At 39.8% G+C, this 27,969-nt stretch overlaps 3 protein-coding genes and 1 long non-coding RNA gene across 4 annotated transcripts; 2 read left to right on the forward strand and 2 right to left on the reverse strand.

Annotated features, from left to right (window-relative positions):
• The first annotated feature begins 1,690 nt into the window (after positions 1-1,690).
• Positions 1,691-6,342, forward strand: LOC136445416 (leptin receptor overlapping transcript-like 1). The gene is made up of 3 exons (XM_066443419.1): positions 1,691-1,815; positions 2,223-2,412; positions 2,800-6,342. Exons 1-3 carry the CDS (start codon positions 1,775-1,777, stop codon positions 2,914-2,916), a joined length of 348 nt encoding a protein of 115 aa, XP_066299516.1. The 5' UTR covers positions 1,691-1,774; the 3' UTR covers positions 2,917-6,342.
• A 1,845-nt stretch (positions 6,343-8,187) lies between these two features.
• On the reverse strand, positions 8,188-19,035 carry LOC136445415 (cystathionine gamma-lyase-like). The gene is made up of 12 exons (XM_066443417.1): positions 18,569-19,035; positions 14,882-14,963; positions 14,459-14,554; positions 13,560-13,669; positions 13,031-13,159; positions 12,485-12,542; positions 11,422-11,499; positions 10,760-10,912; positions 9,837-9,958; positions 9,365-9,417; positions 8,701-8,839; positions 8,188-8,280 (listed from the first exon to the last, which is right to left on the reverse strand). Exons 1-12 carry the CDS (start codon positions 18,971-18,973, stop codon positions 8,257-8,259), a joined length of 1,449 nt encoding a protein of 482 aa, XP_066299514.1. The 5' UTR covers positions 18,974-19,035; the 3' UTR covers positions 8,188-8,256.
• A 1,864-nt stretch (positions 19,036-20,899) lies between these two features.
• LOC136444705 (uncharacterized) lies at positions 20,900-24,194 on the forward strand. The gene is made up of 3 exons (XM_066442395.1): positions 20,900-21,446; positions 21,823-23,658; positions 23,854-24,194. Exons 2-3 carry the CDS (start codon positions 21,823-21,825, stop codon positions 23,920-23,922), a joined length of 1,905 nt encoding a protein of 634 aa, XP_066298492.1. The 5' UTR covers positions 20,900-21,446; the 3' UTR covers positions 23,923-24,194.
• A 342-nt stretch (positions 24,195-24,536) lies between these two features.
• Positions 24,537-26,463, reverse strand: LOC136444706 (uncharacterized). Its single transcript, XR_010757309.1, has 2 exons — positions 25,105-26,463; positions 24,537-24,899 (listed from the first exon to the last, which is right to left on the reverse strand). It is a non-coding gene; the product is annotated as an uncharacterized lncRNA (long non-coding RNA).
• Positions 26,464-27,969: the final 1,506 nt, after the last annotated feature.

Raw genomic sequence — 27,969 nt, forward strand, 5'->3', positions numbered from 1 at the left:
TTGATGAATGGTCACATGATCCAAGATGGCGGGCATCAAAGGTTTGGCTATGGTTTTTTTCTTGTTCTTCATTAATTATTTTCGATCTGCGTGCTTTATCTCACTCAATCAGTGCATGTGCAGAAATATAGCACAGTCAACAATCTGATGGTTCGTATTAAGAACTGTGTTCGCTGGAAATCAAGGCTAGACGAATGTACGGAGACAGCAAACCGGAAGTAAATTTTTGATATTTCAAGATTGCCAAAAATCGTTCACATAGGATTTCTGCGTCAATTTCTATGTCAAAGTGTATGCCATCAAAGGTCTGAAGTTTATTTGAATACTGTATGATTGCAAAAAAGAAAGGGTAACAGACGATGCTTCTGTTTAGATTTGCAAAGAAGGAGACAAACATAATTTATATATTCTTGTATTTATATATATTTATGACTCAAAGTGTTATGACAGATTGTCACATGTGTACAACTGAAGCTGTACCTTCCTTTTGTTTCCCGTGGTTCATGATGAATAGCTTGACATGTAATCCAGGTTTCTATCAGGATGGTTTCCCGTTGATTGTATTGCATGTAACATAAGTGCATATTGGCAGCTGCTGGGTCGATTGCAATCAAATCAGACCGGCAGTAAAGTGGTTGGAGTATTTCTGCAGATTTATTTCTGTACCACCATTAATCTGATTTGAGGTCAGGTTGTGTTTGGAGGCCAGATATTCTATTTTCCAAAACAATGATCCTGTATCACAAGAAGGAGGTTATAATATAGACTATATATTAAAGTATAACCTTCTTGATCACAATATATTGTTGTTTCAAGTTCAACTTTTATCTGGAGTTAGAAGCTGAGATGCATGTTGTGTTTTCAAAAGCATTGCTTGTATAGCGTATACCACAAAATTTATCTACTAGTACTAAACAGCACGTTAACAGGGCTGTAGAAAATGCAAAGCTACAGGTATAAAAATATGATCGGATGGATTAAATTGTATTGCTATACATTTCTATTGGACATATCAACAAATTAGAATCTCTTTCAGTGTTTGTTGATATGGATATCGATATGAAAATGATAGAAATTAATTAATATGATTATGAAAGACTGAAACATTACAATCCTCATTTAGAGGCAATTGACACAAAGTAGACTCTGAGGTGATCGGTATTTAGCTTTGTGTGGCTTTACAGAGTTTGAGATGGAGTGAGTCATGAATTTTCCGTTCAGCGGATTATTTAGACACTGGTGATGATGACCTGTTGTCTGTGCCGCATGGTCTTGTGACCACTTAAGAGCTGGGCTATGCCACTGTGACCATGGGGGTGTCTATTTGTAATGTTTATTACTTTATATTCATTGTTATGTTATGTTCAATTCTCTTCTATTTTCCATTTTAGAAATTGGTGTATCCATGACATTTAAGTATGATGATATTAACTTGTTTTTCTGTTTTCTTTCTCATATCCACCTTATCTGCAATATCAACAGCGTGAGTACAATTTCTCTTGCTCTTGCTCTTGTAATAAGCTATTTATGGTTGCGTCACTGAAAAAACAGGTTGAAAAAAAAACTTTGAATGTTTAGAGAATGCAGATAATATTTTTGGAGAGAAGAATCTTTTTGTTTTGAAACTATTATGCCAATACTGTGTACAGCAGAAGATTTTCATGATCACACACTATTTTACTGAAATACAGTCTTGCCATTTCATAATTTGATAACCCATTTATATTTTCTTCCTTAAAGTTTGATCGGGTTGGCTTTCTTTGGTGCCATCGGGATGACGTTTGTGGTCCTGGCCTGTGCATTACCGCAGTTTAAGTAAGTCATTTATTTCTCCCGTTGTTGATCTTTTTCTTTTCTGTAATAATAAACGTTTTCTTCACCGTGACTCCTGGAATATTGGTAGTCTTGGTAAAGAAAGGCCTATAGCTATCTGTGATTGTAAGTTGTAGCTTTTTGTCTTCCTATGCTTTCCAAAAAAAGAAGCCAAACCCAACATGTCTAGATACAGCAAACACTAGTATTTCACTATTTGTGACATGTACATGTATGTCTCCTATGTTTCTACCATGTACTTGCAATTACTATGAATTAGTCTTCGGACATGAAATTGCAGTTAAACCTTTCTTTGAAGTTACTGCAGAAGTGACAGAAGTGATACAATGCCTTTATTGCCTTCTTTTCGTTCTATTTCTGGTATACTGAAATGTGTTTCCTCTCCCCAGCCTGTGGTGGCCGTTCTTTGTGGTGATGTTCTACATCCTGGCCCCGATCCCGTGGTGCATCTCGCGGCGGTACATGGAGGAGATGTCTGACTCGGCCAGCAGCGCCTGCCAGGAGCTCAGCATCTTCCTGACCACTGGTATTGTGGTCTCCGCATTTGGGCTGCCCATCGTGCTCGCCAGAGCGGGAGTAGTGAGTTGTTTTTTCTTTAGTTTTTCACAAATACTTACTGTATGATCTGTTTGTTTTTGGTTCTCATTTTTTCTGAGAGCAGTAGTAAGTTACGCTTCTCATCCTTTTACATAAAACTTGTGGTTGAGCTTTAAGGTATTTCTACAAAATACATGAACAAACAATACTTGTATTTCATCAGATAACCAATTACCCTACAACATGTGATGCATACATTTGTAGCTGCAGACTTTCACCTACGTGCACAGATGCAGACCTTCGAGAAGCCAACGAAACTGCACTGGACTGGGTGGAGAGTAACAGTCACAAGCTATGGTGATCAGGCTTACATTGTAATGATAGAAGTTTGTACATGCAGAAAAATAACTTTGAATCTTTTCTTTTTAGATACAAGGAGCAGCTTGTGGTCTAACAGTAGCGGGCAACGTTGTCGTCTTCATCACCATCTTGGCGTACTTTATCGTCTTTTCGAGAGAAGACGACTTTTCTTTCTCCGGCTTCTGAGTTAAGAAAACGCCTCCAACCCCACCGGTTACTAGTCTTCAACAACCCCACAGCAAACCAACCAGAGCTTCACACACCCAATTTCGGATGGTACAGCCAAATGCCAATTGTGCAGAAGTCTGTTATGGACCAGTCTATTCATATTTTGGGTAATGTCAAGCAATGATCATTAAGATGAAGAGGTAAACTTTTTGCAGGCAACCAATTAAAAGCCCTTCCTATTCACCACTGTAGATCTTTAAAGAACATTAGAATAAACTTTTATTGGGTGATATTAACATGGGCTATAAGCTATAATTTTTTTGGGAGGAAAGGCGTCTTCTTGTAGTCATAAATGGCAACAAAAGATGAAACCTTACCTAACCTTTTGCTGCATTGGTCAACAAAAGACAAAACAGTTTGAGCACCTTTGACTTGACCCAGTGAACACCTTAGAGTGTAAACTTTAACCTCTGGCCTTTTTATTTAGTCCCCACAATATATACGAGAAATATTGCCCACACTTCCACCCCTTTGAACTTTTAAAAATAGAATAACCCAAATTAAATCTTTTCGAGGCTCTTGCCTTCACATAGACTCCTTGCATAGACAGTGCACTGTATGATCATTGTTTACTTTAGGTGTTTCGTTTATTTAATGTTGTTGATCACTTTTTTGCTACTATGGTGTGATTAACGGTTGTAGAAATTATGTCCATTCCGCTTATTTTGTGTCGACAAAAGTGGTGGGAAAATTCAGTTTGTATTGTTCATTTATGTATTTTTTATTCTATAAATACTGTATGTATCGCACTTTTGGGCAGTAACAATATTCGATGTCTATAACAACATTATAGTTTAAGAAGAAACAATACTAAGCAACCTTGCTTGTAAAAACTTTGAATGTGTGTTCTACAAATAAATAGCTGTACAGATATAGTCTAACTTCCATTATACAATGATAGATGCATTTTGTACTTGCATGTTGTTGTGTCTGTTTAAAAACCTTAACCTTCTTCTTACTGAGGTAGTCTATTGGCAAGGGTTTGTATTGGATACTAGGGTTAAGCAGCAGGGAGAAGGTTAATCACAAGCTGTTATATTTGCTTGAAGAAAGCTCACTACGTGGGACTACGATAGCCCGAGTCATGTTAATATTTGCATCAAAAGTTCATCTGTGTTTGTAAAAAAACATTCTGAAGCAAAATTGAACATTAAGTTCCAAAGCAAAAATTGGACTTCCCATAAATATTGTAGACTGTCCAATTCTAGTCTTTGGCAAGGAATGAATCTGCTACTTCTGTGACATCACGTTATGCAGATAGAACACTTGACTTGGTGCTCATTTGTTGACAAAGACTGGAGTTTGACCTTGGAAAATATAATTTTCGTGTACAGATCAACTTTACTTCAGAATCTGAATGTTTGTATACCTTGAACATAAGAGCATAGCATAGGAAGATAACTAGTACTACCGGTACTCGTCAAATTAGATGGCAGTCAGTTTTTAAGGTTTCAGGCGTAGTAGTGCGGATCGAAACCCGAGTTTAGGTTTAGGTTCGGACTCGAGTCCAGAGGTTTAGGTTCAGGTCCGGACTTGAAAGTCCGGCCCTGAACAACAATTTTGGAATATTTTTTCCGTGTTACATGTAACATTGCAAATTGGCAGATATTTTACATGTAATTTGAAAACTATATATACGGAATTATATACAGTCAGTAATTAACACAAAGGTTCAGTTATAAACAGAAAACAGCAATGTTTTCATATTTTTCTAGTGCAAATTTCACGATCTAAGGGAGGTTTAAGATGGTTTGAAACAAAAAGGAGTGTATAAGTGAGAGATTTTTTTTTCAAGTCCGGACTTGTTTCCAGACGTTTAGGTTTTTTTGGACTTGAACCTAAACGTTTTACAAGTCCGGAACCGGTCCGGCCGGACCGATCCGCACCACTATTCAGGCGTACTTTGTTCAGTTAACATATCATTTTATAAAGTTCTCTTTCCACTGTCATATGGGATCTATATCTCAACTGTTATAATGTTCTGGACAAAACAAGGACAAAATGTAAGTATTAGTCTTAAAGTTTGCGGTTTTGATGTGACTGAAACAATCTGTATTAAGAGAGCTACTTCTTGCCTGGTGGCTTTTTCGCTTTACTACACTCTCTCGGTTAGTCTCCGTTGCAGACTCCTCCCAGCTGTTTTAAGTTTTCTTAAAACTAAAAAACTTAAAAGAAAACAGCTGGAAGGAGACTGTGCAACATAGACCAACCGAGAGAGTGTAGTAATTGAGCAAGGTAGCCTATCTACAGGTCGCTTTTGCAGCCCAAAACTACTTTTGACTAAAGAGGTGATTGAGAGAGCACCGAGTAAACCTAAAAAGGCTGGTACCCGGCCTACATGTATAAGCTACTTCTAACTTGGAAGAAGAAAATGGATACCTCTGTTATTGAATAGTAAATTAGGCTAAGCTTAAGGGTCTTTGGTGAGTCCACTCCTGTTGTACATACATTGTAAAACCAAATGGTAGCATGTATATCTCCCAAGTAGCTTTGTATTCTTCAATGTTGGCCAAATAAGCCAGCTGTATCAATGCTGTTGAATAACTGTTGCCAGAATATCTGACCGAAACTAGCTATAGAGCGTTTTCACTAACTTTCCATATCAGTGAAGCAGGCAGGTGCTGACTGCCTTGCTGGTGTCCTTCAATTGCATTTCAGTGGATCGTACACAGCGGTTTTAAAAACACTCTCAGCAGGTTCTATGTGTACTTCTGATATTCTCTTCGAGCTACAATTCACTGAAATACAAAAAGCTGTGTGCGCCTCCAAGTTGGTGTCCTTATTAGGACGTCGCAGTAAAACGCTCTATACTGTAAAATAGAACTTCTCAGACTAGAAGATCTGTTAGTCTGTTTTTTTTCATTGTTGTCTAAATCATGACGTATCAAGCATGAGCTGTATGCGATGTACAGAAAATTGCATTGAAAATGGTGTACTTTATCTTTGCTTGTTCATACGCTATGCGTCTACCAGCTTTGTGTAGTTTGTGCATTATAACTGTACATAGAGTATATGTCGTCAAGAAATGTTCAAACCCTTTCTAGCTATATCTTACATCTTTTTGTGGTGTGAAGTGTATGTATACTATTAGGTGAAACAATAAGTTGGTATCATTGTCGAAAAGCATATTTGATACATCATTTAACGTGGAACAGTTGGAAAAAGAAATATCAATTCCCAGACCGCTGTAATGTTATTGTTACTACTGACTGTACATGATGTACATGTACATGTACCGATACCAATTTTCACATGCAGTTTAATGTACCGGTTTATATAAAGGATTCGTATTATGTAAAAAAAGTGTATGTCTTGTTTTATTGAGTCAAAACTATTTGCAAACATGTTAACGTTGATATGACATTAAAGAGGTTTGCTAGTGTACATGTAGGTATTCATTTTCAACATGACTTTGTTCTGAGCTCAACACGTCTATCTTCTCTTCTTTGAAAGTTTTGGGGAACACGATTTAGTCCAAACTTAAGTGATTTTGTGGCTGACATCTCCATACACTTTATTATACCAATTTAAACCACACAAACTGGTTTCGTCATAGAAGGGAATTTTGCTCACAAACTGTCTATGTCACCAGGGTTTGTGAAACACAATTGTACACGACAGTATGTGATAAAAATACCCCTTATGACGAAACCTGTGTGGTTCAAATTCATCTATTTTGGCCTGTTTCTAGCAAAACAAAAACAAATGATGACCAGAGTGTACCTTTCCTACTTTAACAAATAAAGTGAAAGTTAAAGTGATTCATTGTGGATCATAGTTACTATTCAGGTAAATAATTGTCACATACATGTATCAGTCAGCTGGCAAAACGTTGGTTTTCCCTCCTCTTTTGGGAGGAAATGGGCCAAAATCACACAGATTTCACTAAAAAAGCAGATGTATGTGTTCTAAATACACCATTGACAGATCAGGAACAAACACAAAAGCTGTTGTGACACACAGGCTTTATTTGGGGGGAGAAGGAGCAAAATAAAATAAATAAGTGACTCTGACTCTTGTTAAAATACAGATGCAGCAGCTCTTTATGTAGTGTTTTTATACAATATGTAGTGAGAAATAGGTTGTACATTTGTATTGTCAAAACTTATACTAGTATCAAGTTTGTTACATGCAGTTTGAAGTTAAACCTAAAAGTATGTTTTGGAGGATATCTGTTGAAATATTACACAACAGTTTCAACCTCTGGAAGAACAAACTACATGTCAATGGAGGTTAGACATCCAGGTAGTAAGATCTATATAACAATTTCTCAAGCAACTGGATTATTTTGTAAATGGTCAGACGTTTCAGACAGCATCTACTGTCCTTCATGGGTGACGGAACCCAAAATTTCATCGGTGACGGAACCAAAAATAGCAGGTGAGCTCCAAATTCTGGTTCAGTGGCTGACGAAAGACAAAGGATGCTGTCTGAAACGTCTGACCGTTTACAAAATCATCCAGTTGCTGGAGTAACCGTTAACTTGCATGCATGTACAATACTTTGGCTGTCAGAAGCAGTCACAATCCAGATACATGTGGTCTTCATGGAAGCCAGTGGTATCGTGGACACTTCTATGGAAGATCATCTATCATTTCATTACATAAATTGTCAGTTGGGTTAAAAGTACATAGTATTTGTGAGTTCTGTACATATCACTGTAAGTACTGCTACAGTACATAATCATGTACATACAATGTACATGAAGTACATGTACTAATAATAAAAAATAAGATTTACACTGTTTGTATCTATTTGATCACCAGTCCATGACAGCAAAGAGGTTATAATGTACTTAGTATATCATAAATGTTGTTCCCCAAGCCTCCAAACCATTTGGTCTGGATCAGCCCTTTTAATGTCTTGTAAATATGAGGTAAACAGACCAGGTTTTTGAATGGATAGTATTACCTAAATTTCCTACATTATGCCACCATTAGCTTTTCAGAAGGTAGCAGGTCGTCATCTAAATGGTCTATGGGGAAAACCGACCACACAAATCCAGGGGCTTCACAAAAGAAAACTCTTCCACACCGATTTTCAACACCCCACTCTTCATGTACAATCAAACCTGTAATAGTGACCACCTCTACATAAAAACCACCTGGCCATTGTGGCCACATTTTGGTGGACCCTTTAAGATTAATTTTCCCACGACTCAAGCATTAAAAATCCTGTCTATAGTGGCCACCTGTCTACTGTGAGTCTTTTTAATATAGTCCTTGAGAAGTATTTCCAACACCCCACCCCACATGCACATGAACATGTTTTATTATGCAGGTCCGTAGCAGCAGTTTCTCACTTCCGCAACTCTTCTGGCACCTGGAGAATGAAAAAGAATAAGCATGAGGCCTTGTACAATGAATGACTGCGTAACATTGTCGTCATCATTTTGAGTTGCCCCGGACTACATGCAGGTCTACTCTTTCTCTCTCCATGTGTATTAAACATTAATTTTGTACTTGGCATGAAAAATAGAATAGATGCATCTGTTTGATTACACCTCGTTGCATACTTGAAGATCTAGACTATAGTGATCACTTTTTCTTAGCCCCTTGACTGGTTGCCATACACAAGTTCGACATAATTCCGAACACCCGATCCTACATGTACAGTCAAACCTGTACAAGTGACCACCTCTGTATTAGTACCACCTGGCCATCGTGGTCGAATTTTGGTGTACAGGGGATGAATGTAGCGACCACTTTTACTAAGCCCCTTTGACATTATTGTGATACTTACAGCCTTCTTGAGACCCTGGTCGAGGTCAGCAATGAGGTCAGCGGTTTCCTCGATGCCGCAGGACAGGCGGATCAGGTCGTCATAGATACCGAGCTTGTCACGATCCTCCTTGGGCACCGACATGTGCGTCATCAGGCCACTGATGGAGAAAAAAGTGAAATTTATCTTGTTTTCTCACTACTGTGCTTAGGTTGTTACTGACAGATGGCCACTAGTGAAGAAATTGGTGATTTCCTAAACGCATTCGTACATGTTCATCATGATTCGGTCTGAGGATAAATTAGATCCTGATTAATTGAATAATGATATGCGTTTAGGAACGCATCTAAATATATGCAGTAACACCTGTGCTGCAGTGCAATGTGAACTAGTCAGAATTGCCCTGAGGAAGGTGACAGATGGTCATCAAAATGTTGGTTGAATAAATCACTCGGTTGTGTTAAAAGAGTCTTTTTATTCAGTGACTTACCAACCTGATGAAACTATTCACAGATAGATCCTGGTTAGTAGTGACTGTCTAAAATTTGAGACATATCCTCCATCTGTTATAGATTTCCTATCCACATATATTGCTTTTTTGAGGATATCTGGACCACAAAGTAAAAAAAGAAAATAGAAGAAATCTTTTTTTCTTTTAGTCAGTGAAAAGAAATTGTTAACTTACGGAATCTCAGCCAAGCTCTCGATTCCCCCCAGGCTCTCTGCAAGGGTGAAGACCTGTAAACAAAAGTAACACCAGGATTACTAACATAAACTCTATCTTTCTCTTAACCATCTTTATTTGTTTTTCCTAGATCGTTGTTGTTATGTGCCTGTCTTGGAATACTTTGTACTTGAGTCATCTGTTTTCAACATCCATGTCTATCCTCCCAATCTCTGTCAAAACAATCAGAACAAAGTCTTCTATTGAAACATCGATTTCCTAAATCGTCTTCACCTCATTAACATTTCATTTCAGAGCTTTGGTATCAAACCTGGTTCTCCAGTTCTTTCCTTTATTAGTCACTGACGAAAGACAGCGGATGCTGTCTTAAACATCTGTTACACAATTTTATCCAGTCGCTTGAGTAACTATTTTTGGTGTATCTTATTACCTGGATGTCTATTTTAACCTTCATCAGCGAATCAGAACAAACCTTGAGGTACTGGAGGCACTTGCTGGCAGACTCCACGCCGCCCTTGATCCTGAAGGTCACCATGCCCGAGCAGCCGGAAGCCTGCTTCTGCATCACAGGGTAGGACGGGTGGGAGGGCAGGCCTGCAAGGAAACAACGGCCATTTTGTTGTCAAGGTCAATTCTCATAAGGTCATCAACGGGTAATTATTATAATTACCCGTTGATGACCTTATATATAATCAATAAACATGTAATTTCTGCATGACATGGTGGGAGGGCAGATCTAGACTTCCACAATAACAACATCCGTATTGTTGTCAAGGTCAATTCTCAGAAGGTGACCTAAAACTCATAACAGATAAAGTTATCCTGATAACATGAAGTTTCTGCATCACATGGTAGGATGGGTGAGAGGGCAGACCGGCATGGAAACAATGACCATTTTTTTGGACCATTTTTTTGTCAATTCTCTGTCAAAGAACACAATTCTCAGGTCAAAAACAGAGATCCTGAAAACATGATTGTAGTTTCTGTATCACATGGAAGGAGGGATTGGAGGGTAGACCTGCAGGGACACATGTAAATTACGTTGTTGTCAAGGACAAATTCATTTTCAGAGAAGATGAACAAATAAAGATGGCCTGCATGACATGGACTGACCACACACACTGGGAAGGACCCCTACCCTTTTTGACAAGTGTGGCAGGTTCTTGAGGTGCGCGAGGTGTGGCTCCTCTCAAATGCAGGACATCCTATCCAAGGGATATGACCCTAACCGATGCTAGGTATTCATTTACACCTAGTAAAGTGAGGAAAGTCTTGCTGAGCACCTTTTCCAAGGGCACAACATCGGTGACATGACAAGATTTGAACCCGGGACCTCTTAGGTCTTAGAACACCCAAAATGTTACGGCACATGGCTCAAAAACCTTGCCTACTCACCAGGGTAGAAGGACTGAATGACACATGGGTGGCTCTCCAGAAACTTGGCCACCGCCAGTCCGTTCTGGTAGTGCTGCTTCATCCTCACGGCTAGCGTCTTCAGACCTCTGTTCACCAGGAAACAGTCGAACGGAGCGGGCACAGCTCCAACCGCTGAAACATGTCCATTATGTCAAGAGCATAAAATATAAAAGAAATGGGCTATGAAAAAAACGATAAACCAAATTTAGACATGTCATCAGGGCTGTCTCCAGCTTTAAATTTCTTTCCGTCCCTGTCATTGTTTTAATTTTTGTTGTGTCATTTTTAGCCTACAAAAATACATTTTCATCATTTTTATGTCATGAAGTTCCCATTTTAATGACGGACAGGGTGATATCTATTTTCTTCCCAACAAGCAAATTTTCATCCTGGGACGGAAGGACGGGCTCTGGAGACAACCCTGCATCTCATTCAATACAAGAATGTGATTCACTAATACGAAGTTTTGACTGATACTTTAAATGGAAAGTCTACATTTTAACAGTATATGTGCTATTTCTATGGGGGTAGTTGTATGTTTTCTTTAACTTTCGGTCTAAATGATTTCTACCTTAATCATCTTGGTACAAATTAAACTTGCTTCTTTCCTTTGAAATGTCTTTTAAGGGGTTTTATTTTACCGTATTGCAGGAATCGCAGCTTCTCGTGGAGATCGTCCCTCCTGGTCACAACAGCTCCCATCACAACATCACTGTGGCCTGGAGGTGACAGAATAAAACCACATTACACATCATAATTTTTATTGTGTTCATGTTGTTGTTTCTTCTATTACCGTTAGTTTAGCTTTAATTTTGCACTTTTGTGGGCCACTATCACCGCCACCGGCCACCTTAGGCGTGCATTCTGCACGTGATACCCACACCGGGTCTTGCCCAGTAATATACTGTAAATCACTTTAATATAGCGGCAGGAAACTATAGCGGTTGGGGGAAAATGGAATAGGCCACGGCACTTAATTTTAACGGTGGGAACAAACATTACTGTCTCAAATATTAGTGATCAAATATTAGCGATGATGAGGAAGAGGGGTGTGACGACTAGCCGGCTGCTGCCCACCCCTGTGTCAGGGACCCCGGCAGCAGTTTAATCAAAATACTGGATACTACTACTACTACTACTATGAAATTTTAGCTGTTGACTAGTGACCGTTAAATCAGTTAAAATTAAGTTACAGTTAACAAATCAAGAATTACAAATTTGTAGATAAGATAAGATAAGATTACAACTTCAGTTTGAAATAGAAGAAGTGCCTGGGTGACAACTTACTACATTATTGACACTGGCCTGAATGGAATTATAACATTTCATAATATATGTAATGAAAAATGTATATCATGCTATAGTTTTTCATACCTTCATAATGTTTTGGACTTAATCACTTGTATGACATGCTTAAATGGTATATAGGAACTATTAACCAGTTTCCCAAACTATGGGATTGAGATATTTGGAGTTTCTTTTAACACAACCAGGTAATCTCACCTGCTGACGTTTCGGTGTCTGTCAGACACCTTCTTCAGAGCTTCTGACTGGAGTACTGCTTCTCACCGCTATAAGTAGCTGATGTCACTTTTTCAACTACAGTGTAAATGATTTTAACCATTTTATTTGATACAGCACAACAGTTGCCCATCTGTAATTTTTAAACTTATGTTGCCATTAGAAAGATGCAGTGAAACCCACCGTTCATGTACTTGGTGACAGAGTGAAATGCAATATCAGCTCCATGGTCCAGGGGGCGCTGTTGAACAAGGGAAAAATGTCATGAAGGAGTGATGACAGTTATCTTCAAGCACTTGAAGCACTTGCCTAAGGGCTAATTGTAAAGAACCAGGTTACAACTAGGAATGTATTGTGTAGTACATTGCATTTCTAAACAAGTTGCTCATTTGTGCTAAAGAATAATAGTAACAAAACAGGTTTGATGGCTTTGGTAGGTAAAATATTTTGCTTTTCATACAATGTGTGGATATTTACAGCACTTTTCTTGTCTTGTTTGAACACAACTTCTCTTCTTTCGTCAAACCGGAATTAAGTAATTTCATAGTACTACAAATCACTCGGACGGAGGCCTGGCAAACCTCTGTTTCGTATCAGCCATACGTTGATCTACACCATTCACCCGGACGGGAGTCTTGTATGACAGCCAACGAAAGGGTATGACACCCCGTAAGGGGCGGTATAACCCTGACGGTACGTAAGCACGTCGACTGATGATGATTACAGTACCTGGAAGTACGAGGACATGAAGGTGTTGTCTGATACCAGGAAGATGTCGCGCCCCTTGATGACATCAGCCACAGCCTGGATGTCCACCACACGCAGGGTCGGGTTGGTCGGTGTCTCAACCCACACCATCTAGTATAACACACACAAAAACTATCAATCTGTACAAAAACTCTTGTTAAACACCAACAAAAATACATCTACACTCTGTCCCTGAAGACACAAACAAAGTGGGAGAGAAAGAACAAAAACAAACAAGCACAGATGAAGGGTAACTGTTTAAGTGCCAACGAGGGTAATGACTGTTGGAATTAAACTTAAAGCTAACAAGACTGTATTCCATGCTATGTTATATTATTGTGAATTTATATTACTGGCACTAAGTTATATCCTTTTTTTGTATTTTGATTTGTTATGATTTTGTAAGGGCTTCCTTGGAAATCAGTTACCAAGTTAACTGTAGGGACCATGCTAAAGATTCATTAAGGAATAAATGACTACATTCATCCATGTCACTTATGTATTGCCTTACCTTGGTGTTCGGCTTGAGGGCTGCAGCTACGTTGGCTGCGTCGGTGCAGTCCACAAAGCTGGTCTCAATCCCGTTCCTGCTGGCCACCCGACGGAAATACCTGTTGGTACCTGGGACAAAACAGCAAATAATACAGCTTAGGACAAAACAGCAAACAATACAGCTTAGAACAAACAACTTTTCTTACTTGATGCTGGTCTACTTCTATTCATTGGAAAGTCATAACAGGTATGTCACTTAAAATTTTTGCTTTCTCCAAGGATGTTCAACAGCCTCCTTGCTTTCTTTAACAACCTTTCTTCAACAACTTTTCCTATACATCTGTATCTACATCTTGGACAGAAATAAAGGTGGCCGGATACACAAGAAAGCATTGAGAGAAGACTGTCTAGGACTTGATGTTACTCCTAAATCAAACCTCTAAGAACAAATGTCTGGGAACAAACACCTAGATGTCTGGGCATTGGCCTTTAGAAGATCAATCAAGAACAAGACATTCAGAATGAGATGTCTAAATCAAGATGATTTAGACATCTGGCACAAAGACATCTAGAAACAGACATCTCTTAGCTAAGGCGCCATCTTCCATAGTAATAAGTGGCTCAATCTTTTGGCTTGCAAACGAAAAGATTGAGCCAGCGGTTGCTACAGAGCATGGCACCCAGGTTAGACATCTCTCTTCTTCGTAAATGAATGTAATACAGTAACTTATCTATTCACAGTTTTGGTATAAAACCTGGTTATCAAGTTCTTCCCTTTTGTCACTGAAGAAAGACAGCGGATGCTGTCTGAAACGTCTGACAGTTTCAAAATTATATCCAGTTGCTTGAGTAACTGTCTTTTGGCCCATATCTCTTCTTCAACTTCAATTTTAAACACAAGTTGAGTGACTGTCTCACCTCCATAGACGTCGTCCATACTGACGATGTGGTCTCCGGCCTGCAGCAGTTTGGTGATGGTGTCGGTGGCAGCCAGGCCAGAGGAAAAGGTAAGGCCTGAGGAGAGAGAAATAAGTCTATCTCAAACATACCTAAAAAGAGTGGAAATCTCATTTTGCTGGCAGCTTTAGCCTGGTACTGTAAAATGCAGAAATCTTTGTGGGGATTTTATTTCATGGTTGGGAGAAAATGGCACTTGTATAGAGTGGTTTTGAGTTCGTGTTTGAAACAATAGTAGCGCTACAGTCACACAATGGAACGGCTTCTCCCATTGGTTTTAAGTGTGCGGTACAGAGTTCACCGCAAAAATCGTGAACATAAAACCGCCGCGAAAATTTCTGCATTTCAGTATCTAAACCTATTATAGATTCCGTGTCTACTCACCATGCTTTCCGTTCTCCAAGGCTGCAAAGCATTCCTCCAAGCAATTACGTGTGGGATTTCCTGCCCGGGAATACTCGAAACCCTGCAGGAAAAACAAACACAGTGACAGACGGGTTGTATTTCATTTTCAAACAAAAGTTGTACGTAAAGTTATCATAGCAAAGTGTCCACAGTATGAAAAAAAATTGTTTTGTTAGAATTAAAAATCTTGCAAATGCATTTACTGTAAATGCAGAAATGTTCGCGGTGGTTTTATGTGCGCGATTTTTGCAGCGACCGTTTCACCACAAACTTAAAACCACCGCGAACATTTTAGTCCAATACTGTAGCAGTATGTGACTATAGAGCTGCCACAAACTTAAAACCACTACGAACACCCCATTTTCACCTTAACGCAAAATAAAAACCACACGAACTTAAATGCATTTACAGTATTAGTCTCCTCCAAATTCAGGAAGGAGAGAGTTACAATTTTTTTTGCTTTCTGCTTTTGAAGCGGCACTTCTTACTAAGATATATATATTTTTTTCATATTCCTTGCATTGCAAAGAACTCTTTTCATTCACTCCTCTGAATCTAGGCCAACTGAAACGTCTGGCTTAAGTTTAACTATTTACTGATTTTGGTCAGGTTTTTCTCCTCACTCTGACAAGAAGAGAAGAGTAGCCTGGTTCTCCTTTCCTTGGCAAACATGATAACGCAAGCTTGTTTCTGTAGCTATGCTTCAAATCAATCTGGCAAATAGGGGGAAATAACAGAGGGTACTTTAGAGCTTGGCAGCTAAAAAACAGTGCACTTTTCACCCTACTGCATGAAACAAAGCAGATTTCTACAGCACAAAGTTTAACAGCGAAGACAGCATTGGTAAATTAATGCCTGATTGTGTTGCACGTTTGAGCTCTACAGTCTTTTTCAACCCTTCAAGGCACTGATTATGATGTCTTACTAACAGCTGACTAGCATATATTTGGCTGTATATGAGTTCAATTTATTTAGATTGTGATAAAAAGTTGCTGCTTCAAGTTCAATGGCTTCAAAATATTGAAGCAGAAGTGTGGATTTGTCTTTTTTCTTCATAATCATATTTCATGTCTGTTATAATTGCATGAACAAAATGTAGTTTTGTCACTCGACACCAGGACCACTCCCTACATCTGCTTGGACATCAAACAGCCCTACACTTGATGTTAGTCACATGACCCGATATCAAGAGGCTCGACAAACACTTCACAACAGAGCAAACAGGTCGCTACGGCAACTGTGGCATCGATAAAACAGCCATTGAGATAAGGAGTGCAAACATCCTACTGGGAAAACCTTAATCTGTTTTCCTTTTCAGATGACGTAACAGAATACACAAAATACCAAGGAGGTTTTGAGAATACATACACCGACATATGGGGGGGTTTGCATGACTTTTTTCCATGATCCACAAGGCATAACCAGCTGTCTTAATTTTGATTTTACATAATTTGTGATTGGATTTATAAAACGGCTCTAAATAATCTAATGCAGGATAAAGTGGGGAACGGGTTTTTTTCGCGTGAAGAATGTTCGCGTTCGCGTGGAAAATTTTCGCGTGGAAAATTTGAAATGGAGAATTTATTTATAGGTTCAAAATATCAAAGTAATTTTATCATCAAAGTGCATGGGTAGCTAATGCTTTAGGGACCAAAGTTAATGAATTTTCAGTAATCAATAAGCCCCAAGAATTTTCCATAATTTGCACTGCACTTCAACCATGCAGACCCCATTCTGACATGAATTACAAAGGGCACTAGCAAATTATACAACTTGTGAAGTCTAACAGATGGTGGTAGGAAGTAGCTCTGCATGAATTATTAGCTTTGGCTTATCTGACTTTCAGAGATTGTTTTCGTCACCACTGTATGGTAGGTGTGTTAGGGTGTGTGTTTGAGGACTGGGCTCAAAAAGATAAGGATGGATTTTTATGACTTTATTTATGTTGTTGCTTTTTGTGCGTGTCTGTGCAATTGGTCTGTGTGACTGTAACACCTTTAAGTTTATCCAGAGACTGAGAGATGGAGCAACAAATTCAAAGGTGTGCCATATTATATAACTTTTTAACAATCAGAGAACATTTGGCTTTTTGCACAAGTGATCTGAATATTTAAAAAAAAATGTAATGAACAACAAATGAAACTGGAGTGGTTGGTGAAGTTGAAAATTTCATGATCAGAGCTTGCATACCAATAGCTATAGCATGCAGTGGGTGGCATGGGGTGTTAGAACAAGTAATGTCATGCAAATTTAGTTTGCTATTCGATGGAAGATCCCAATCCCAATGCAGTTTTGATCTCCTTTGTACTAAGAGGATTTTTTGTCTGCGCCTGGATTTAACCACTGGGTTAAGTACAGGTCACAATAACAGAAAAGTAATATGAACTTGGAAACCAGGAGAATGTGAATCGTAATTTAAATCTTTACTACTACCGTTAAACAATAAAAACAACCAGCAAGCTGCTCCCATTTCATATCTTTATATGTGCCCATGATGGTTACCGCCCATGACCTACTAGTACTTGTTCACTGGCCATTGAACTGTGTTGATTTGACTTCAATTCTTTCCATTGTCTGCGGACAATGCTCCCTTTCCTGCCATTCAAAAATTGCTGTAAATACATTTAAGTTCGCATGGTTTTTCTTTCGAAAATGGGATGTTCACAGTGGTTTTAAGTTTGCGGCAGTGCTATAGTCATATACTGCTACAGTATTGGATAAAGATGTTAGCGGTGGTTTTAAGTTCGCGGTGAAACAGTCAACGCGGAAACCCCGAACATAAAACCACCGGGAACATTTCTGCATCTACAGTAATACCAGTTCCATTTAATATTATACCTGGAGTTCGTAGGCAAGTAAACACTTAATTAAGGGTATGGCGATGTCACTCAAAAGGCTTACAAGAGCAACAACGCAATATAAATGTACCTATCATATGGACACATTAATACAGTGTGATAGATACGCAGACAACTAAAGAGCACAACATATAATTATATATTTAATGGGTCATACATGGGTCACATGCCTAGGGGTTACATGGTTGGCTAACTAAACTCAAATACTGTAAACACATTAGACGTTCACCCAAAACCACCCAAAAAAAAAATGCTTAGTAAAATTTGCTCCAGGAATGTTTTAGCAATCATGGCCCAAATTCGGATAGCAAACATAACGTGTCGTCAGAAGTTTTTGTGTTACATAATTTATTCAGAAATTTCGATGTGTTTCAAATGTTGTTCCTCTTCGATTTGAAGTTTTACTCGATATTGTTAGGTTGGTAGTAAGCCCTTCTTAAGATTGCGTAAAGATTGCGTAAAGATAGCTTGGCTACGAAGGCCCCAGGTGTGACGCACAGTTCGATCGATGTAACATAATCACCAGATGCCACCATGTGCCTTCAAAGCTGGTGTGTTTCACCACAAGGATCGTTACCCACGCGAACATACAAAAGAGTTCAAAAGAACTGATCCGTTTTTAATCTATCAAACCAGATACAATGTTATAAATCCAGTTGTTGTTGAATCTAATCCAAAAACAACAGCTTTAAATTTATAGGTCCACAGCTTAACGTATCATAAAGCTTACGATTTTGCAAAGTCACTCTTTCTTTGCGCCACAAAAATCCTGAAGGAACCAAAATGTCGTCTGCTACCGGCGACTTACCGAATGTTGTCCCGGCGCCTTCTGCTTGAACGTGGTTGCCAAGGAGATGGGCGGTATAACGGCTTTAGAGTTCCACTGTTCGGGGTCTTGTCCAGCGTGGATCGCGTCGGTGGCGAAGTGAGGAAAGGCCGGGAGAAATCCGGCGTTGTCTCCGTCCATGCATCCGTTGTGGTTCGCAGCCATGTTGGAAAATGTGGCAAATCCGCTATCCGGGGAAGGAGAGGGGGTGTGTCCGATGACGTATGATGACGTCAGGGTCAACGCTGGGTCACGGGGCCGGAAAACGCGCGAAAGGTTTTGTGAACTCCCACCAAAAGAGGAAAAAGAACTGTAGATTTTACCGTTTCTTGGCAGTTTTGAGGCTGTTCCACGATTACACAACAGTCTCAAGTAAGCTATGGACATACCTGCACACGAGATTTTACGCTAGCAACATTAGATTGAGAGAAAATGCTGATATTGCCAACTCAAAATCACAAGACTACCTTGGTCGGCAAATATTTTTTCAAAGGGGGCGGGGCAAAGGCGGTGCTAGGTCATGTGGCATATTTATTTGCCTTTTTGGCAAAGTCATGATTGCAAAACTCTTTTAGGGAGAAATCGAATCAATTGTGCTGAATCATGATTGCAAATTTCATCACAAGCAAAAAGAACGTTGACTTAAACAAATCCGAGTCGTCATTTCGTACGTGACCTTAAATTTGTTAGCGTTTAGGTTCAAAATTGAACAAATTGTGACTATTGCATGTGATTGCAGGTGCTTGCAGTTATTGAATGAAAATCACAATTCAAATTAACTTCGCTCTTTTTTATTGACGAGTTCTCAGCAACCTATTCCTCGCTCCTGACATTTATATCTATAAACTGGCCCAGTTTGTTAAACGTTACCTCCAGGCAGGACCTGATTGTTGACAACAACACGACCTTTACCTTTGGACCGGGTAACCTTACCCGCGCGAAACCTTCACAGTCATGTCAAAAGTATAAACTCCAAGCAGATGTGGGGATTCTGCTTTCTTTTAGTGTGTCCAAGAAGGTTATAGAACCTTCTTGGTGCGTCTTTTCGCATTTCTTTTGACTTTTCTCAAGTTTTCTTAATGACGTGTTTTCACTGGCAGACTGCACAACTCAGTGATAAAAGCACCCCACCTGAAGAGCCTACGGAAACCAAGTACATTATACTAAACGAAACGAATATATCTGCTTTCATATTATAGAAAAAGGAGCACTGTTTCTTTCAAGAAACATATGCAATTGTGCAATGTTTGCATTGGCGTTTAAAACTAAAACTAACATCCGTGATCCGTAAGGGTACCTACTGACGTCATCAGATGTAGAACACCCGATGTCCGCAGGTAACCTTTCATACTGACGGTGATTAAGGTGAAGTTTCTTCTCCAAGCAGATGTATCGTGTTTGTATTCTGTTTGATTTTTGCTCGTTTTTGTACTGTTCTGAGTGCTTTTCCACTACAAGAATCAGCATACCAACACTACTGACCTTTAAAACAAAACAAAAAATCCAACACAACATCTGCTGTGAGAACAATTGAACGTAACTTAATGTAATATGCATTGTGCGCAATAGTGTTTAAACTAAACAAAGTAAAGCACGTTCGAGAGTTCATGAACACCTTTTTTATTTCTTCGATAAGACACCAAATGATATAACAAAAACAAAATCCACTGTGCAGTATATCATAAGCTTCCTTTTGCAATGTCCATTAGATATAACTGGCATGTATCTTAAGCAACATCTGTCTTTACATCTACAGCTGTCTTCAAGAAGTAAGAAGTCGAACTTATACTTTGTAGGTGTAGTAATATACCACATTGATTTTCTTACATCAATAAGTTTGAGTGTATTTTAGCAGCGATACACTATCACGACAAGATGATGATTTTTAGCAGAAATGTAATACAGTCAATGACAGTGATTGCATGGAGAGGAGATTGCCGAAGCAGAACTGCATAGATCTATGAACAGTATACTTATACATTGAATCCATAACAATCTATAGCCAGCAAAATTGATTCAGAGATTTATTTACCACCCCGTTGGCCAGAATGGTATCGACCATCCTGCGCACCCCTATTTTCAATACGGTATAACAGTCCGCTAACCTTTCACCCCTGAAGAAAATGTTTTTGAAACTGACAGCTCGTCAACAATTTTACGAAAGAGTATAGTACAGTGGAATCCTCGGTCAGGTGGGAACTGTTTACGATGAGTAAGTTGATGTTAACACAGACAGATGATAATCTGGGAATACTTTTTTGTAAGTTTGAAACAATTTTTGTTAGTGGGTACTAGTGCACGTTTGATTAGTTAACGGGCGGGTGCCGAAGTCCGGTAGTACCCTAAGTCCGATATATTTTTAAATCTTATTATTACTATGTTGTGCACGGGTGCATGCACATGATGATGATAGGTAGTTATGGACTATGCCTCTGTGTAAAAAAAATACAAGGTCAAAAAGTGTGTCGAGGTTGATAGCTCAAACAGCTAACGATTGAAATATTTGTATGAATTTGACGCTACTCTCGGTGGTTGACGAGAGAACTTCTCGAGAACATGGCCTTCAAAAATGTTAAATCATTTAGTTTAAGATGCGGAATGTGGAAGAATACCACCACATATATGAAGCTCGTTTATTAAACTTGTCAAAAAACACACCTGTGTCCTGCCTGTGTCTTTGAACTTGGTATAATCTAGGCTTAATGTCACGTAACGTGCGTACACTGGCACTCCTCCGCCATCTTTACCAGTCACGTGATTCGAAGTCATGTGATCATCGAACGCAACCCAACACGTCCCTCACTTCCCTCACCACACATGCTTCAGATTGCAGTTTAGCGCTCTTCCGCATGAAGTCGCGGTAAGTAAATGTTACTGGGGTATCTATTTGACGTTTTAGTGTATATAAGTTGAACTTTGACAACTAAAGATACGATTGTTGAACGTGAAGATTCCAAAACACGCTATGCATCAATTTATATACAATCGAATGCCTGGATTGAATTCGAACACCACAAGGTTAAAACAATCAAGCGCTAATTTTGGTTTAATAAGTAGGTAACAATATGATTGGAGTTGGTGACATCGTTTTTCATTGCATATTACACACGATATTAAACAAATTGAGTGTTCTCTGTTTGACATTTGAGGTGTGTGTGTGGGGGGGGGGGGGGCGGCTAAAAATAAATCACTGCTGTGTCGTTTACAATCAATATTTCTAATCTCATTGTTACTAGATGGCATCCGGGGCCAAAAAGAAACAACGCAGTTACTCATATACCGACATGGAGGCTGCCCTGTCAGCCGCTAAAATTGGCCAGGATAAAGTCACTGTCTACGGACTGTCGAAGACGTATGGAATACCAATATCGACGTTAAACGATAGGTTAAACGGCCGTTCTGGAGAAGTCATGGGCAGGCCGTCTGTCCTTACTGAGGAGGAAGAGACAGCCCTTTGCGAATACGCCAAATATTTGGCTGACAGGGGATTCCCTCTGACAGTAAGAGTGATTAAAGCGTTAGCACATCAAATCGAAATAAAACAAGCAAAAGCAAGGGGTTCAAGTTCGAAGTTCAAGGAGACGGGGCCAGGAAAGAAATGGTGGCGGGGATTCAGGCGTCGACATCCTGACCTAAGCCTACGGTCACCCGACCAGCTAGATAAAGAGCGGGCCATGTTCGCAACCCAGAAGGTTGTGATTGATTACTTCATGCTCTTGGAGGATGTCTTGACCGAAGCAAATGCTAAAGATAGAAATCCCCATGTCATTTACAATGCCGATGAAACGGGGGTTGACCTATCCGCCAAAGTATCGAAAGTGATAGTGCCACGCTGGGCGAAAAGGTCGCCTTCACGACGAGGAGGGAGTCGGGACCACGTGTCCGCCCTCATCTGTGTGTCCGCTGCAGGTCAAACAGTCCCTCCAATGATCATATTCAACAAGAGTTTTCCCGGGGGCTCCTACACAGAGGGGGGACCTGCAAATGCCATCTATGCCTATTCCGAGTCGGGATTTGTTGACGACGTGCTATTTGAAAAGTGGTTCACTCAGTCGTTTGTTCACCATGCACACAAGGATCGTCCTGTCGTACTAATTGTTGACCAGCACTACAGCCACTTCACACTCAAGGTCTTGGAGGCGGCTGTCAGCAACAACATCATTATCCTTGGGTTGCCACCCCACACAACCCATTTCTTGCAGCCGCTAGATGTTGCCATTTTTTCACCATTAAAGACGAAATGGGCCCAAACCCTTGAGGTAATGCAAGCGGCCAATCCGCATTTCCAAGTGACGAAAAGGAACTTTGCGAAGATTTTCAGTAATGTATATGATACCACAATATCTCCATCCCTTATCAAAAATTCGTTCAAGAAAACGGGAATCTTTCCTCTGAATGATGATGCCATCGACGATCGCTGGGTAAGGATGTCAACGAAAGAGTCTGGAGAAGAGATTGTACAAGTGCCGTCTTCCGCTGCTACGTCCCTAGACTCACTACAGACGCCTTCCACTTCCACATCACTACAGACGCCTTCCACTTCCACATCACTACAGGCGCCTTCCCCTTCTACGTCACTACAGACGCCTTCCTGCTCTACTGCGTCCTGTCAGGTCTGCCATGCACCCTGCACTATTTGCCATCCAATTCACAGCCCTCTGATTAAACGCATTGTTCCACCAGCATTACAGGACCTGCTCCTGCCCATCTCAACACCACAATCCTCTACGCGCAATACGCGCAAACGGCTCATTGGTAGAGTTCTAACACACAATGAAGTAATGGATGAAATTAGAAAGAAAGAAGCGGAAAAGAAGGAGAAGGAAGAACGCAAGGAGAAGCGAAAGGCTGAGCTCACCCAGAAGCGTGAAGAAAAACGTCAAAAAGAAATGGAAAAAAGTCGAAAGAAGGAAGAGAGGAAAATTGAGGCGCAGAAGAAGTTGGAAGAGATGGAAGCGAGAAAGCGAAAAAGACAGGAAAAGCTGCAGGCATCTAAGAAGAAGCGACATGATGAAGAAGGGGATAAGGAGAACCAGCGGCAGCCGACCGATGCCTCATCCAGTCCTACAGTGGTAGGTAGCGTCACTTTGGCAACGTGATTTAGACACAACCTGATTTAAGAGTTGGAGCATGCTAGCAGAAATGACGTTTTGACTGAAAAAATGGTGTACAACTGAATATTTCGTCGTCTTTTTCATATGTTATGGTGTTCGTTGTGTTCTATGAGTGTACAGATAACCTGAATATCCCTTGTAATTTGTTTACAGACACTGTCCAGACAGCGACGTGCCCCAACATGGCTGCAACAATACGAAACAAGCAGCTCTCCAATTTAGAATTCGAAGTTTAAAGAGCGAGTTGACAAATCGAGGTTGTTCCAGTGGTGCGTCGAGTACGGAACAAAGGACCTGGCAAAACGATTTGTTGAATAATTTAGAGGTTTTAAGTTCATCCTATTACGCAATTCGTATGAACATGATGAGAGGATAGGTGTGGGTGCTAGTTGAGACAGGTAGTTTCGGGTTTGACCATTTACAATTTTATAGAACAAACATAATCTATGAAGGTGTCTTCTGTCTGACAGTGTTTCCCAACCAAGTTCATTCCTAGTTGCAAGTAAGCATTGATATTAGCTGATATATTAGTCAGATGGATACCCATAAACACTCTAGCTCCTCGGGAACTATCATGTTCTGTAATGGTTTTGCTGTTACAGAGTTTTTCACGTAAAAAGCCACAACGCCCCCTCTTCTTGACGGGCGAGTGTATCCATCATTATATTATATTATTATATCCGTAAATTACGTTTGATCATTCCAAATGTCTGTTAAGCCATAGCTATTATTTTGTTAACATGGGTTAATTTGACGCCCATGTATGGGTTGTTTTTTGTTGTATCGTCACGCCAAAATGTTAGCTACAATATAAAAACATGACAACCACAATCGACTTGTCAGATAACAAAATTGGTTAATTTTTTATTTTAGGTAAACGCGATTAATTGAGTAAACTAGTCCTCTGCCAAAACGGCCTCTACTTTAATGACGGAATAGCCGCGCTTCACGTAGGCCTCCTTCAGGGTCACGATCAGCCGCTCAGGCCTCCCGCCACACATCTTCAACACCTCCTCCTTCTTCTTCTCGGGCACCCAGCCCACCTCGACCCATGTGTCGTCCATAATGGCGTACGCCATGATGCCAGCAAAGGGCGCCCCTGGACGATGGTACATTTTGAATTTCATTGCGGGGGGGTCTTCACATTCCATCACCTTAGCGGCACTGGCCGTGTAATGAAACGTCGCCAACGTGAGATTCTGTAAACCAAATTAATAGCTTTTGAGTGACAATACCAAGTACATGACCTTGTTAGGACATATATGTAACGTTTAAAGGTTAGCTAATTCTTAGAGTGATGGCACAGTCGAAAAGACGTAGGCAACTTTTTTTTTATCTAGAAGTAGCACAAGAAGGTCATTCGTATTTCTATCTTTTTCTAAAGTGAGCAGAAAATATACTTACCATCGTATCAGACGCTCTGTTTATAGCAGAAGTCGTGCGTCGTGTGCATGTGTCGCAATGTAGGTGAAATTTCTGTCACGATCTTTGCGAGGTGAGCGTGGCGGGAAAAGTAGCCGGACTATACCATTACTGGGTATTTTGTTTTTATTATTTACCTTCATTTATTCATTTACTTGCCATTTTTCTCTTTCATCCTTTCACAACTATTTATGATAATGATTATTCACGGTATGAAATATACATTTGAACCGATATCAACTAAGTAATTACCCTATATCTGGAATACCTTTTATGAAAATGTAAAAGTCTAAGCCTCGGAGACGATACCAATTGTGCCGATATGGGTATAGCACGATCGTAACGAGGCATACTACCAAATGAATAACGTTTCTTAGTAACTGATGTACAAGTAGAGATTTTACAATCTCAACTAAAGAAATATGCTATCATTTTATTCATGCAACAGACATCTCCACTGCCTATGATAGTCACCCCTAAATCACACCCCTGGCTGCAGCGGTTGTTGGTGCGTCCGTGAAGATAGCAACTTACGCTATTGTCATGGTATGATAGTTGAGGATGTGGGGAATTTCACTGTGAAAAAAAAACATGACTGTTTTTGTGCCAACAGTGGACGCGTCTTCCTTAAAATCTGCTCGAAATGCACATGCCTGGCCTTGCAATGGAACAACAAAGGACGTTCACCGCGCATTTCGGGAGTTTGCATGCGGTGTCGCACATGGTACAAAGGTCATCCGGGACGTTTCACGGTCTTTCAACTGTGAAGTCATGGTGAAATGTTGTTGTGTTGACATCAAGGTGTAAGTGCGTGCTGGTTGACAGGGAGGATAAAAGAAGCTGTAGTTTTGTTGAGCAGAACCATGGAGAAAAAGAGACCGTTTTATAAGCCGTGCAGGTGATGTGGAACATGTGTTTGAAGTTCATTTCTGATTTTGAACTCGCCACGCTGAAGCAGGTCGCGCCATGAAAAAAATGGGACATGTTTGCGACAGAGAAACAATATTGTGAATTTTCTGTCTTATTTTTGTGTGCATAAAATACTCTTACATATCCAGAAATGACTTGAAGGTTTTTATATCGGACTTAGGAGACCCTTTTCTGCTGGAACGTTCCACCAGAACGCGAGTCAAATATGTGCTGTAACTTTCGTGTGCTCCCAAACTGCAGCGCGAATAGCTATAATTATATAGAATCCACGTCCATGCAGCTAAAATCACAGTTTTGCGGCTGCCATGAGATCAAAGCTTAGGTTTGATGGGTAGACAGTGAAATACATAAGGACACAAGGCATGCGCATACACGTAGAACATGTGTCGGACTTAGGCCTCCGCCCGTTAATATTAACACAGAGGGTAATCTGGGAATATATTTTTTTTGAAGTTTGAAAGAATGTTTGCTAGTGGTTAAGGTGCACATTTCTGCCAATCACATCATTATCAAGTCAATAAATCAATAATAAATCTAGGGGTACCCCGTTTTAGTGCGGGGTGGGGTCTGTTGGGACAGTCCATTCTTTTACTGATTTAGGAAGGACATTTTGCATAGGGATAATTTAGCTTAGTAATAGGAAAAGTTCATCTTTGGAATAGTCCATTGTTGTATAGGGGTGATTAAAGAGGGTAATTTTCACAGATATAATAATCAAGGGGGGTCAATTTCGAACAGTCCATTGTTGTATAGGCTATTTCCTCTTGGGATGATCTAGAAATTACAGTCTATTTTTGCACAGGGGGTCATTTCAGAACAGTCCATTGTTTTGCAGGGGTTATTTAGGAAGTCATTCAGGCAAGCAAATTAATTGGGTCAGTTTGGAATAGGCCATTTTTCACGGGTGGCCATGTTGGAACAGTCTATCTACTAATTCAAAAAGGTACAAATGAAGAATATTGCATTTTTTTGCTGTAAAGGGGTTATTTGGGAAGGCAATTTTAGACAGAAGCTATTTTTTGGGATAGGCTATTCTTTAAGGGATGATTTGGGAATGGCACATTTTTGGAGAGAGGGTAAATCAGGAATAGTCCATTTTGCACAGAGGGTCAATTTAGACTAGTCAGTTATTATACAGGGTGAATAGGTATTTGGGACGGAAGCTCATTAATGGGGTCAATTTGGAACAGGGCAATTTAGGAATGGCATATATTTGGCAAGGTGTTATAGGGATTTACCATTTTTGCACTGGGTCTATTGGAAGTCCATTTAGGAATGCAATTAAGTGATGATTTCAGAATAGTCCATGTTTGCATAGGGAGTTTATCTGTCCATTATTGGGTTATTCTAAGGATGCAATTTTGGACAGAAGATAAAGAAATATGGAATACGCCAATTTGGGAAAGCCACATTTTTGAAAGAGGGTAATTTAGGGACGATCCATTTTGGACACAATTTATCCGAGGATCCGTCCACTTTATGCCTTTATAGTTGTTTAGGAACGAGGTAATTCTGAACTAGGAGAATTTAGGAAGAGTCCATTTTAACACAGAATTGATCTAGAACACTCCATTGTTGTACATTTAAACAATAATTATTTTAAAGGAACAATTTTGACAGAAGCTACCTGTAATTTAGAGGGGAGTCAATCTAGAACAGACCATAATTTCTTGCACAGGGGATGTTTTATGGAGATAATTTGGAAAAGGGATGATATAGGAATGGTCCATTTTTTAACAGGGGATCAATTTAGAGCAGTACATTTCTATCCAGGGATGATTTAGGAAGGCAATTTTGAAAAGGGATGATTCGGGAATAGTTCATTTATTACGCACAGTCTATTCAGAACAGTTCATTGTTGTATGGGGGTGATTTATGAACAATCCTACATAAAAGCTAGTAAATTGAGGAGTCAAT

The sequence above is a fragment of the Branchiostoma lanceolatum genome, chromosome 11 (genome assembly GCF_035083965.1).
Source record: "Branchiostoma lanceolatum isolate klBraLanc5 chromosome 11, klBraLanc5.hap2, whole genome shotgun sequence".
NCBI lineage: Eukaryota > Metazoa > Chordata > Leptocardii > Amphioxiformes > Branchiostomatidae > Branchiostoma > Branchiostoma lanceolatum.

Bases quoted from the DNA above. Each gene is read 5' to 3' on its own strand.
- LOC136445416 (XM_066443419.1), top strand. From the start codon at position 1,775: ATGACGTTTGTGGTCCTGGCCTGTGCATTACCGCAGTTTAA. The intron at 1,816-2,222 runs GTAAGTCATTTA...TCCTCTCCCCAG, and splicing joins TGTGCATTACCGCAGTTTAA to CCTGTGGTGGCCGTTCTTTG. The intron at 2,413-2,799 runs GTGAGTTGTTTT...TTTTCTTTTTAG, and splicing joins TGCTCGCCAGAGCGGGAGTA to ATACAAGGAGCAGCTTGTGG.
- LOC136445415 (XM_066443417.1), bottom strand. From the start codon at position 18,973: ATGTCCATAGCTTACTTGAGACTGTTGTGTAATCGTGGAACAGCCTCA. The intron at 9,959-10,759 runs GTGAGTAGGCAA...GTTTCCTTGCAG, and splicing joins CATTCAGTCCTTCTACCCTG to GCCTGCCCTCCCACCCGTCC. The intron at 8,840-9,364 runs GTAAGTTAACAA...TTTCTCCATCAG, and splicing joins GAGAGCTTGGCTGAGATTCC to TGGCCTGATGACGCACATGT.
- LOC136444705 (XM_066442395.1), top strand. From the start codon at position 21,823: ATGGCATCCGGGGCCAAAAAGAAACAACGCAGTTACTCATATACCGAC. The intron at 23,659-23,853 runs GTAGGTAGCGTC...ATTTGTTTACAG, and splicing joins CCTCATCCAGTCCTACAGTG to ACACTGTCCAGACAGCGACG.